We start from the raw sequence: 13,896 nt of genomic DNA, 5'->3' as shown, positions 1-13,896 counted from the left end.
CCGATGTCGATGTAGTTTAGCATGTAAAGAAAACACCCATTCTACTGCAAATAAAAGCAATTGCGTGAGAGATTCGTCACCAGCCAGTTTGAAGGAGATGCCAAGTCTCGCGAGCGTTTACCCCCTCGCTTAATACTTTATTCTGAGAACCAGAAAATTCAATTTACAAATGCGATCTGTGCTCGTAATGTGAAGCAATTTTGAGAGTTTGTCATGCTGAACATTCATAAAAGTTTTTGCTCACCATTTGTATTTTTAGTAACATTTTCTGGTGTGTAACTGCTAGCCGAGCTCGACACAATTGCCTTCACCTTGTACGAATGGCGTACAAATAACGTTCAGTTCAGTGATCCGATGGTAACAGATATCACATTCAGACGTGTGAGGACGTTGATGGCCACATGTTTTGATGTTTTCGTTGGAGCTCGCTCACTTGCGTCAAAACCACTTTTGTTCGCCGACATTGTTGTTTGTTACGTGCGGGTTTGACAAAATAAAGCCGAAGATAATAACAATTAATGTAATAAAACCGTGGAAATTCTGTCACTATCTGATACTGCTGTGGCAATTAGACGTCTGATCAAAAAGATTCTATCACGATTTCCTAGAGAAAAACGTATATTTCTCTCTACCGAGACTACTTGCTTGATTTACTTTTGTATTTGTATGTGGTGCATAAAATATTTTACTTCTAGAGCCAAAACGTTTTGGCGCCACGTAGGCGGTTCTATGCGGCGGCCATACTCGTTACCACTAAGTCTTGTTGTATGTATTACTTCCTCATTTAGCCAACATAAAGAAGGTTTTGTACAGAAAAGAAAAAAATAACTTATTTTTATCAGCATCAACACATTACTAAACACAATCTCCATGATTTAATATCCGCCTCATAGACTTGTAATTCACGATTAATGTTAAAATGATGTAATTACCTTTTTATTTACTAGCTTTTTATGAAAAAATGTATTAATGCCCGGTACAAAATGGCCATCGAATGAAATATTGTTTACACGGAGCCATCGCCGTAGTTTAATTCTGTTATGTCGAGCTCTGAAAATATCGTTGCTTGAGTCATGCGCTCACGTAAATATTATTTTAATATCGCATTAGTGAGTGTGTCTGTGTCGTCACCGGCTTGTGACTTGTGACGTCACGACGCGTGTCTCCGTTGAAGTTGGATTACGTACCCAGTCGGTGGGTAGGTCAATATGTACAAAGATCAATTTCTCAAATGACTCCAATCCTAATTTATCTGCACTGTTATCCTGTGAAAGTACCTTAAAGACAGATTTTCCCACGGGTGTAAACACCTACCTGGGGCGAAAAGTTCGTTAAGTAAACATACAGTATAATCTGCATGTGTGACTGAGCGTGTGGCGCCGCCCCCGCCGCCTCCTGTCACGCCGCGCGCCACCACTTTCACCCGCCACGTCTGTTGCCACGCCGATTCACCACACTTTCCACCGAGCAGCCACACCACCCAGCACCACCTCACATTAAGAATCCTTGTGGTGGTAACCCCTCAGTTCATCTGAACACATTCAGCCGTTCGGAGTCGGTCTTACATGAACCAGCCTGATATTGATATGCCTATGTATCTGGAAAGTCATAAATTCCAGAGTTAATGAGAATTTGATGGTCGTGCGCGTTTAGTTTAGTTACCAGCTTTAATTAATGTATTTGATTATTACTTTTGTCGTGCAATATAATTAATTGAATCGTTAATGTGAATAACTAGACTATGTCGTATTAGTTAATTAAACTATTTTTATGTCTCCACTTACAATTATCTTCAACGGAAACAATTTCCACTCTCATCGTTTTCCTTCCTTCAATTAGGTCAATGTCTAGTTTCTTCCAACTAATGATACTAAGTCAAGTAAGTTACAGTAAATATAACTGATCCAATGGAGTATAGTTTTTCTAATAACATGTAATCATTATGACGATGATACGGAATTATTGATTTTCTGACAACACACACATTTTAAAAAAGGCGTCCCTCAAGGACACATTTCGGCACCACTCCTATTCATTCATAGATTAAACAACAACAAAAGTGTCTCGTCATTTAAGCGGCCTTGATGTCAATGTTTAATTAAAAAGGCACAAAACAGAAGTGGGTTCAATTAATTAAGGTCGCCGGGCGCTCGCCACCGCAATCCTCGCCGTCAACGACTCTGACTCTGGACACTCCGCTCTATGCCGATAAAATAACATGTCTTAACTGTAGTTATGAATGACCTAAAAAATATATATAATAACTATGGAAAGTATCACGTTATACAGATGATGATAAGATCGTCAGTACATAATATAATAGAATAGAATAGAATAAAATTTTATTTCAGACCACGTCCATAAATCCATAATGATCGGATCGAATGAAAAAACGAAGGAAATGTAGGTTTGTTTTCGCTATTCCAAAAGTTATAAGGCTAAGTTTAGGTTCTGTGAGTGTACAAAAATGGATATTCATTCTTGCTCAAGTCTCGTCAATCTATACCGGGTTTATGTAAGTATAGTATATCTCGGAATCCGCGATGGTTTCCCTGTAGCTCGTATAACAGTACAAGCATGCGGAGTGCACCAGATTCCTCGTGTATTTACCCTTTCAATAAACAACGTGTAATAGGTTCAACCTCCTTTGTGTTCCGCCTTCTGCTGCTCCGGGCCGCGGATTCTGGAGTGTAGTATGTACATTGTACTTACTGTAATGAAATTGCCTTCATACACTCACGAGTTACGAAAAAGTTCCAGTGAAAATAGCACCAAATTACTCCTAAACGGAAAAAAAAAACTATTAAACTACACTGCCGGGCAATGAAAAAGTTCCACTCACGAAATTCCGACAACAAACGAATAAATTTTTTTCAAAGATTTAATAAAGAAATTGGAATAAAATATAACCGATTTTAGTTGGTAATATCCTGATGCTCTATTAAATGTACTTCAATGTTGCAGAAGACGGCCTTAAGCTAGCCTTTTCCGTTTAGAAGTAATTTGGTGCTTTTCTCAGTGGAACCTTTTCATTGCCCGTCAGTGTATTATTACGAACTAAAAACGTGAATATTTTGGTCAAACTCTAAATGAAATATCTATAAAAATTGGGGTCGTTTGGTGTCGACCTTTTGTAAGTGGAACTTTCATGTCTCGTGAGTATACTTTAGCATGATCGCATCTCACATCTTCTTAATTTTAATATTCCCCCAAGTTATTATTAAATTATTACTTATTATTAGTTTTTTTTTTTTTTTAATCTTTATTTATTAAAGAGACTTAGGTCACTTACAATAAACTGTGACCATGTCAGTCTCATCGAGACATACACTGTTTAAATAAATCCTAATATTATTAGTTGTTTTGCCAATCTTGACTAGAATCGGGAAGTAGTTTATGAGAAGGCGACCGTATACCGACCATACGAGGGCACAGTCTACAATCTGCATAAAACTTGCTATTTCAGCGCTACGGGTATTAAGAACTGTTTGGTAAACAATGCCTTGTACTGGATAGCTGGCTTTGCCACGATAGCCTGGTTTGCTTGACAATATTATGTAATGCAGAGTGTTTTTGCTTTGATTTCTATAAAATTTAATCTTTGTTTTAACACAAGAATTAACAGCAACGGGGCAGGCGACCCCCATAATAATATTCATACTAATGTTGCACCAATGAACACCATTGAGTCTGAGCTTGGCTTAATGTTGTCTCTAGCACAAAACGGTAAACTGCTACCTATGTAAGAGCAGGAGGGTGACTCTAGTTTCACGAAAACGATATTCGAAACAACTTCCGTGCAAACCACGCCTCTATCTCCTTGTACCGAACGTACTGATTACATGACGGCTCCCTGAAACTCGTACTTGTTCAATTAACAGTAGCCCCCCGTACTCTGAGAGTGATGGATGGCGAGCGCCACGTGTAAGCGGTCGCAGGAAGCGGCACAAAGCGCGGTCTGAGCGGCGGGCGACTGTTTACAAACACTCGGCGTGTTTACACGGATCACTGATCGATTTCATCGCCCACTGTTTGAGCGTCGAGGCTGCGGGCTTCATTTACACCAAACCCGGCCGAGCCAATATCTGCAGTGAGATTGAATTCGGAGTGGGGTCGAAATTCAAATCTATAGGATTGGTTGTGTATGTCTTATTGAATACCGAAAGTATAAATATTACAGAACAGAAAATGAACACTCAAGTACAACATATACAAATACAGTCATATATGTATAAGTAATGTAAATGCATTGTATCTATCGCATTTTCGTAAAATCCATTGGTAATGTAATCTCTAATGTAAGCTGACAATCAAGTTAACATATGTGTAAAGATTCCTTTAATAATTCGCTTACCAGATAGCGATAAAACATAAAATTTTATTGTTTCCTACACGATAAAAATAATCTATGATTTAATATTGATAAAGTGGCTTCCTTCATGAAGAGAACAACATGGCACTCAGCGAGGGAGATAACTGTTTGTAACTAATAAAATAAAAACAAATGGATCGATTTATTGATTCCTTTATAATAATAATTCTAAGTCTAGGCTGTTTAAATAAAAATTACTGCGTGAAACCTTTTAACCGAACCGAAGTGCACGGGAAGACGAAACATACACAATGATAAATCATACTGGTTTTAATTAGCCTCGGAGTTCTTTTGACGACTTTATAGCTATTAACATAATGTACCGTCGTGATCGGGACTATAAATTGTTCATGTATGAAGTAAAATGTTACCACCCCCACTCATATCATAACTACTTATTTTTTAAACAATCACGTTTTAGCTTTTGACTAGTAATTTAGGCTTGTGTTTTTAAATGTTTACGTCTCGTGCCAAGCTGCCAGTTACTTCGCCGGAAGCCATGAGTTCCATATTTGAACGGCGACCCGGAAATGAAGCGTCCTGTCGAGCGCCGTCGACAACGCTTCCAAATTTAAAATTACTTCACACGTTTGACACTTTATTTAACGGTCCTTTGAAGAGACACCGCTCATATTTTAAACGATGCATGCTTGAATTCAGTGCGTCGTACGTAATTTTTCTGTATTTTTCAGCTCAGATATTGTAAAAAACTGGTTTCTGACAACTACCCTTCGGCGGTACCGAGGTACATTCACACGTGTAAGCTGAAGGTATGTTATAATAAAATATGTGAATACAAATAAAAGCGTTATTTTCTCTTGCGAATGACAGCTTCCGATGTTAAACATGTCAGACGTGTTGTTGGTACCTAAAAGCTTTTTCTGTTTGTTTTCGTTAGCCCTGTTACTGTCTATTAAAGTAAAAATTGGTGAAACAAAATAAATAAATCCCAGGAACTGTACTCTAATTTTCATAATTACAAGTTGGAAAAGGTTTTCCCAATGCGAATACGATTAATAACTTCACACGTTGAAGATGAGCTTGACAGTCGTCTGCTGAAGTGAGCGTCCAGACGGTGATTGCGTCTCGACTGCCGGTGTAATGTATTCTGTGTACGCAATTATGTCTGAGTGTGAGCTAACTGCCGCCAGATGCCACCGATGCTAACGTCTTGCTGAATTTGGATTACATATACTAAAGATTAGATAACTGGTTTTAAAAATTAAACTACGCATTATTTATGTGCGTCAATAAATCACACTTGTTATTAAATTTCGCGTATGGTGCAGTCTGCAATTTTGCTAGCACAGGTCTGGGTCTGAGCACACCTTTAAACAAATTAAATGCTGAAATGTGTAAAAATAAATATTCGTTATTTATGCAGAGCGTTTGAAATATGTCAACATAAATTTAGCAAAATTAAGGTAAAAGTGAAATATTGTTATTTCTTGTAAATAAGTGGAGTGTAAGCTGTCTATCAAAAAACTATACCTAACCTAGTACCTAGGTACCTAAAGAAAAGCAAAAGTATCAAACCTTCATATACTTATCATACAACAATTAACGATTGCACTCAGCATCTGTGTCTCTCATCAAATATTAGTAAAAGACAGAGTCACACACACGGTGACATTCACATCAGCAGCCGGCGACAGCCGCGTGAGTCACCTGCGAGCGCCGCGCGACTGAGGCCTTTCACCGCAGCCTCCGCGACCTTGCGCGACCTTGCCGCCGCCGCCGCATTCGAGACCCTGTTCGTATGTGACACAGTGGTGAAATTTCACAGTAATGAGTGGAGCGAAATGATAAACGTAGCGTAGGCAGTCAGCGCTTCGGATCCGGTGCACATATTTGCTTTGTAAAAACATACACCTGCATATTAGGTTCACTGAATTGGAATCATTTCCACTATACAATGCCGTGTGGGTCCCTGCATGCCGAGGTCCGCCTGCTGGCAGGTTGACGATGCTATGTGAATCGAAGCTGCGAGAGGTCAACCGATTTACATGTTTGGAAATGTCGCCCGCGCGAGGTCAAACTTTTCTCAACTCTCAGCTGAGCCGGTTCGAAACAGTCAGGGACAACTTTTTCGTCGAAAAATTGCAGAAATTGCAATGCGCACTTCTAGTAAAAGCTTTTTCATTTAAAGCAATATTTTATGGTGTTTCGCCATCGCACATGCACCCACATCCATTAGCACCTTGTGCTATGAAAATACCTAACTTGTATAAATTGTTATGACATTGCAACTGGAAGCAACAATAGCATCATGTTCACGGAACAGTTTGCATATGACATCATTAATCTATGTTTAATGAACTAATAATGGAAATAACACACATTACTTAAAACATCGGCGGAGATCATATCTGAACAAATTAATAGCAATAAAATGCCACAATTAAACTGAAACTTTTTAGTAAGCTGCAGTTAATGGCTGACCCAATTATAGTCTAATAAGTTTTTTTGTAATCTTGCGGTTTTTAATTTAAGCCTGAGTTGCTTAAATGTTTTGTGCCAGTTAACGAAAAAGATTATGTCTTATCTTAACTTTTGCTAGCCGAAATTACGGTTTTATGAACAGAAAAATTATAGGCCAAATCTTGCTATTACGAGGGCGATACCGAAATGATCGGGAATAGAAAAAAGTACAAAGATATCATAATATTATTTACTTTTATTAGGGTTCCGTAGCCAAAATGGCAAAAACGGAACCCTTATAGTTTCGTCATGTCCGTCTGTCCGTCTGTCCGTCTGTCACAGCCGATTTACTCGGAAACTATAAGTACTACAGTGATGAAATTTGATGGGAATATGTGTTGTATGAACCGCTACAAAAATATGACACTAAATAGTAAAAAAAAGAATTGGGGGTGGGGCCCCCCATACATGTAACTGAGGGATGAAATTTTTTTTTTCGATGTACATACCCGTGTGGGGTATCAATGGAAAGGTCTTTTAAAATGATATAAAGTTTTCTAAAAAACATTTTTCTTAAAGTGAACGGTTTTTGAGATATCAGCTCTCAAAGTCGTAAAAAGTATGTCCCCCCCCTCTATTTTTATAACTACGGGGTATAAAATTCTAAAAAAAATAGATGTGATGCATGCTAATTAACTCTTTCAACGATTTTTGGTTTGATCAAAGTATCTCTTATAGTTTTTGAGATAGGTTGATTTAACTGTAATTTTGCTGCTACGGAACCCTTTGTGCGCGAGCCCGACTCGCACTTGGCCGGTTTTTGTTTTTCAAAGTAGTCTCCGTGACATTCAATGCACTTTTTCATTCGATTAAACCAATCATTGAAACAGTAATTCCAGTCTGAAGTGGATACTGTCAAAACAGCTGATTTGTAAGCTTCGACCGCCTCTTCTGGGCCGCTAAACCGTTGACCACGTAGCATATCTTTAATTCTTGGGAATGTAAAATAATCATTGGGGCTCAGATCAGGGCTATACGGAGGATGGTCCATCAACTCCACGTTTTCCATATTTAAAAACGTTCTTGTTTTGCGAGCGGTATGAGAGCTTGCATTATCGTGGTGAAGGATTATACGACGATTCGGGTTAGTTTTACGAAGTTCTCTTACGACTTCCGGCAAACAAACTGTTGTGTACCAATCAACAGTAACCGTCCTTTGTTCTTGTAATGGAATCGTAGCCACATGGCCAGTTTTCGATACAAACGAAGCGACCATTTTTTTCGACACGCTGCGTGAGCGAATAACTTTTGTTGGCTTGACCTCACCTTCGAAAACCCAAACTGCCGATTGATGTTTTCTTTCGGGCTCATATGAATAAATCCACGATTCATCACCAGAGACGATATTGTAGACAGCATTTGAACTGCCTCCATTGAACCGTTGCAGAGCAGATCGACACCAATTAACACGAGCCGACTTTTGTTCCTCGGTCAAACGGTGGGGCACCCAGCGCGAAACTAACTTCTTGACACCCAGTTCTTCATGTAAAATGGTTTGAATGGCTGTCATACCAATGCTGAGAGAAGCCCGAATCTGCTCGTATGTCACATGTCTATCTTCTTTTATTAACTGGCGTACAGCATCGATGTTATCTTGTGTTACCGCTGTTTTTGGCCGACCAGTAGAAGGGACTGTGGTAAGAGAGGAACGTCCACGGCGAAACTCAGAATACCAACGATATATAGTCGTTTTACTTGGTGCTTCAAGTTTATAAATAGAAACAAGCTCGGCGAGACATTGTTCTTGAGATAAACCTCGACGAAAGTTGTGAAAAATTATTGCACGGAAATGTTCCCGCGTAAGCTCCATTTTTTACACCGACTTGTCAAATTCAAATGGTCAATACTCTTTTATTTTTTACTTTTTTTAAAATTCGAAAATGGAATTATGTTTGAAAAAACACTACATTTGATACACCAAAAAGGTTTCACTCTAATTTATTCCTAAGTATTCTATTCCCGATCTTTTCGGTGTAGCCCTCGTATCTCAGCTTTTTAATATTTTCTGTTACGCTTGACTCCGTCGTATATTCTGACTACCGCAAGGTTCACCATGTAACAGGTTAAACCTACTTCCTACTCAAAATAACTTCAGTATTTTCCTTCAAAATATTCATTTAGGAAATCCCCATTTAACTTGAGCTAGGTACAGGCGCTATGTTTGAGTGAATGGGTGTAATGTATGTAAACACAAATACGGCGTGAGTCATTGATCTGTGAGTTGCATGTGAGATCACGTGCCGTGTGTGCCCGGCACACGTGGTACATACTGCATGGTGACCGGTGGAGGTGAGCTGTAGGAGAATCTGCTGAAGGCCTTGTATGCATTCGGCGGATTGGACATGCATACTAAGCTATGATAGGGCCTTAATGGCTATTACAATTCTTGCAGAGAATCGAGATAACGAGATCGATCCGAGGTTTGTTCTACGCCTCTAGACTACCAATAAAATATGAGTATAAATATGATAACTAATAGGTACCTCTCATTGGTATGATTACATATAAATATCAGTCACATTACCCATTTTCTGTCATTTTCAATAAGTATAGGTATGGATAGTTTCTTCAGGTTTTTCGGCAAACAATTTTCCACTGCATTACTCATTTACATATTAGTAAATAACGTTATTTTCACACTGAAATCATCGTCTCCTAACGAGCTGGCATCACTCTGTTAGCGTTGCTGCGGTCATTCGTTATTGTGCAATTAGTACTTCAGTAATGGTTTTATTGCTTCACCGCCTGACTCTAAACTTGTGATGTCTGATCACACTTTATGGTTATTTTATGTTTTTACCAGACCAGTAAACATTATAGACTGTGACGCCATCATCGCAGCGTTTCGCATTGGTACATAAGAATTAGTCGAAAACGTAAATAGTAGCGTTTTATATTGAGTTTTTATTTTTATTTGATGGGTCTTTTCATTTATTTATTATACTAAGCTAAAATATTTGTGTGTACCTACGTACACAAAAATATTTTATGTATGTTTGTAACGAGTTATCCCTGAGTAGGCATTTTTTTTACGGAAAACTCTTTAAAGGCGATGCTAAGCTCGCACGGAAAAGCTAGTAATTAATTAAAATAGTGTCACAGTCGTATGCAAGCTTGCTCTACATATTATACCACCATCCGTCTTGCGGAAAGTGATAAATATTAGATGCGGCGCGACTCCGCATTGTTGGAGCCTCCTTTGTGACACATTGTGCAGCGCTCTTCAGGGGAGCTTTATGAAGCACAAACATTCAGGAGAATGCTGGGGAATGTCGGCCGCGCAGGCATTTGTGGTGCTAATTCATTATTTATTTGTATATATCTATACAGGTGGCTGACATGTTAGTTACGGCTTCATAGTGTCGGTGTTATTTGAGGTCTTTGTTACAGAAACGACCTGTAATAGGTATGAATCCTTACTTTATGGTGGTTTTGTGTCTAGGCGTTCTGCTCTTACGGCCATTCGCCATGATACAAGATACCTACATTATTCGATTTGAGGTGCACTTGAGATTCTGATTTGTAATCCGAAATTTTTAAGGACAGATTAGTACTTGACGAAGCGTCTCATCTTTCTTGAAAGTATATTCAAGACTCGTCAGATTTCAAACCATCTTAAACGGACACTTAACAGGTTCTTCATCAAAATTTTTAGTAAAGCTTCTCTCTGTCGTTCAGAGAGACCTTCACACATCACGAATAATAGTTGACCCTTTTTGTCTGAGATATTTGCTAAACTTAGCTTGTTGCGATGTTGCACAAGCACCAACACCATGAAATAAGTAGATTTCCTTATCAGCTGCATAGTAGGTGCCTACTTTTGATAACGTAAAATGGCGCAACATTATTGTGGTGAATAAAATTTACTTCAAACAACAAATTTTACAGTTATTATTTAAAACTCATTACAATTTATTAGACGGGGGTACATTAAATGAAAAAATATGTTGAGTCTCATTGCATATTGCATTGACTATCGTTGCTTGCGAACTGAAGCACAGTATGTTCTTTCATTAGCATGGTCAGTGATGAAGTCCGTGCACGCAGTTGGCATTATCCTTCATAATGAAAGTACGTACCGGCGCGTAATCCGGTGACGAGCTCGCTAACCGGATCAGCGGAGAGTGCGCGGCGGAGTGACCCCGAGGACGCACTCATTACGCTCACGGCCACACAATATGCCATTACACTAGCTAGCAATATGGCTAGCACGACTAAATTTTAGCATGGCGCTTACTTACATCGCGCAGCCTCAAGAGCGAACGCGACGGAGAATTTTGTCAAGTTTAATTGTGCTCCGTGCTAGCCCTTCTGATATGGCAACTATACTCTACCACTTGCAATCACATCCTTACGGCACACACGTTAAGAGCTGTAGGTATACAGTCTGCAGTGTTTGGGTAAGCAATGCTGTCACTGTACTTGCGGTTAATTTGTTAACTAGGTATCGTAAAATTTTACGGAGTAATTGGAGGAGACGGGGCTTTAGAATGGTTTTCGGGGATGCGGTCACGTGCGTGCGGGGCTGTTAGCGGCCATCTGATAACGTTAATGAATATTGCTGATGTGTACGATTAATAATATGAGCGAGTCTAGGGAATTGACTTACTTATTTGTAAATATTTAGTTTTTTAACCGACTTCTATAAAAGGAGGAGTTCTTTTTTAGATTCGTAGTCGCATGAAAAAAATAAGTTATTAGTTCGATTATGTCCATCACCTAAATATTAACAATGGCTATCGGCGGAAGTGCGTGACGACGCCTCTTGACCCACTTCCGGGCACGAAACGAAGATAACCTACTTACATTATTTATTTATATTGTGTTTGTTATAGGGGACGATTGTATGAAGTTATACACCTAGCTATCAGTACCTGATATAGGAATAGAAACATAGAGTTTCTATTCTAGAACATTCACATTTCAATCGAACCTCCATAAATAATATAAAAGAATCATGTGTAGAAACAAGGATTTACGCTATGTAAACAAATAAGAGTCTTATTATACAGCCAACTGTTTATGCTTCTGTAACTACAGAATGCTCTGTTAATGTGAAGTCACCAGTAGCGTTCCTTGCGCCGCCACCCGCCGAGCACCGCGACGCCTGATTGGACACGGCATTTGGCGGCAAAGACGCGCTCAAGCGTGTGATTGGCTGCTCGGCGGGAACCACCGGGAACCGGCTGTCTTGCAATTTGGAACAAAGTTATTCAGTGTTAACACATAATGTAATGTCGACATAGAACAAAGAAGAGATCGGAATATGCCTCTTCTGTGAATTTACAGCTCCAATAATGTTTTGTGCAATCAATCATTGTCCATGTTCTGGAGCGACGCGCCTTGACTGATGATGATGATGATATTCAAATCAAAGTTAGATCTAGCCGGTTTCTCTGTGTCGCCTACGTTCGGTTTTTTTCGGGTCATCCAGTACTTTGCGCCCGGAAAACCGATAAATCTTTTTTTGCATGAAAGCACTCTGTCCGTGTTTCTCTGAGCTCGTTAAAAGTAAATATTGAACTATTTTCCGAACGTGCCGCCCCCATGGGTCATGAAAATGGACGAATACCTACGGATAAAACTATGTCGGTAAAAGAAAACAAGTGCTGAACCCAGCCGCTCATCACTAACTAACTAGTGGGCCCGCACATGCGGAGCTCCGACCGTGGGACCGGCGGCGGCGCGGGGATGTCTGTCTGGTTTTCCAACATGTGTACAACTCTAATTAAACGTGTTAAGAACTGTTGAGATTACCTAATATAGATTGTTTAGCGGACATCATGAATATCATGACTTTTTTTGATGAACGCATCTTTTTGGCTATTTAATTTGTGAGAAGAACAACAAAGTATATCAAATATGTACCTACTTTCATTATTATCCATTTATATACACAAAAAAACTAGCATGGGTATGCTACGAGCTATCGAGCCTATCTAGGTTCTCAACCTTAATTCAATGAAAATACTTACGAGTGTCCTTTAATAAAATCTTCATAGGATAAAATAACATCATCTCAAAACTCTTTGTCCTGGATTTATTTACATGATAATGAGTGTGTAAAGCTAACCCGTCTGTGTGTGTTCCTGCAGGGAGGAGGTGCGCAACCACGCGGTGCGCTGGCACGCGGCGTTCTCGTTCGTGTGCAAGATGTGCGCCAACGCCAACACCGGCGTGCTGGAGCCCGCGCTGCTGCGGGTCTCTGTGAGGAAGGAGTGCAAGGGTAAGCGCTAGTTGAGCTTGTGAATATGTGGATGAGGTAAACCAGCGCCCGTCACTGTGTAGTAGCCACTGGTCGGACATCGAACGACGGTACACGATGTATTTCAAATCGGAAGTTGGTCCTGTGAGTGCAAGCTGACGACGTGGGACGTGGTTGGCGAGGTCTAGTCGCCTGATGGTTTTCGGAGACACGAGTCGGGGAGACAGTAGCAGAAAAGAGCTTCTTTTACTTGCCGCTTAGGAGGCCTCTTCTGCAGTCGGTGGGTACTTTAAATGAGCGATATTGATAGCTAGAGTGACTCTCTAGATAAATCTAGATAAATTACGTGGTCTCAGTAAACATGCTACTGAATATTTTATTTTATTGTACTGCAAACTTACAGCTATCTTTAACTAGTTAACAAAAAAAAAATATGATGCATAGATCAGCTCCCGTATTATGTAACTCCGAGTGGGGTTGGTTGGTATAAAATGGCTGACTACTTAGAGCATTATTAATTAATAACTTTTTACTGACTTATCTGATTTCACAAACGTTTATGTTGAATGTAAGGATATATTGGTAGGCTTCTTGCATATTTTTTTCACTAAGATTTTTGGTGTTTTCGGTTAATAAGTCTCTAAGTTGATACCAATTATCATCGGTTGCTAACTCTCAAAAAGTTACAAAATACGGGGGCTGGCAGCCATTCAATAGTTTAATAGGTACGGTGTTGAGTATTGATCTGCTGAAATTCAATCGACTGTATAATGCCACTTGCTGATCAGCTGGGCCGTTAGCTGCGAGCGAGGTTGCATGTTTATTCAGCAGTAGCATC

General features: G+C 39.6%; 1 protein-coding gene across 1 annotated transcript in view; it reads left to right on the top strand.

Annotated features, from left to right (window-relative positions):
• LOC105393064 (protein FAM102A) overlaps nucleotides 1-13,896 on the top strand; it is a 49,277-nt gene that overhangs the window by 22,756 nt on the left and 12,625 nt on the right. The window contains exon 4 of the mRNA XM_048626016.1: nucleotides 12,949-13,079. Coding sequence (XP_048481973.1) covers nucleotides 12,949-13,079 — 131 coding nt within the window. The remainder of the gene's footprint in view (nucleotides 1-12,948; nucleotides 13,080-13,896) is intronic.

The sequence above is a fragment of the Plutella xylostella genome, chromosome 15 (genome assembly GCF_932276165.1).
Source record: "Plutella xylostella chromosome 15, ilPluXylo3.1, whole genome shotgun sequence".
NCBI lineage: Eukaryota > Metazoa > Arthropoda > Insecta > Lepidoptera > Plutellidae > Plutella > Plutella xylostella.
The sequence above is the reverse complement of the archived record's forward strand: the minus strand, read 5'-3'. Positions and strand labels throughout refer to the sequence as shown.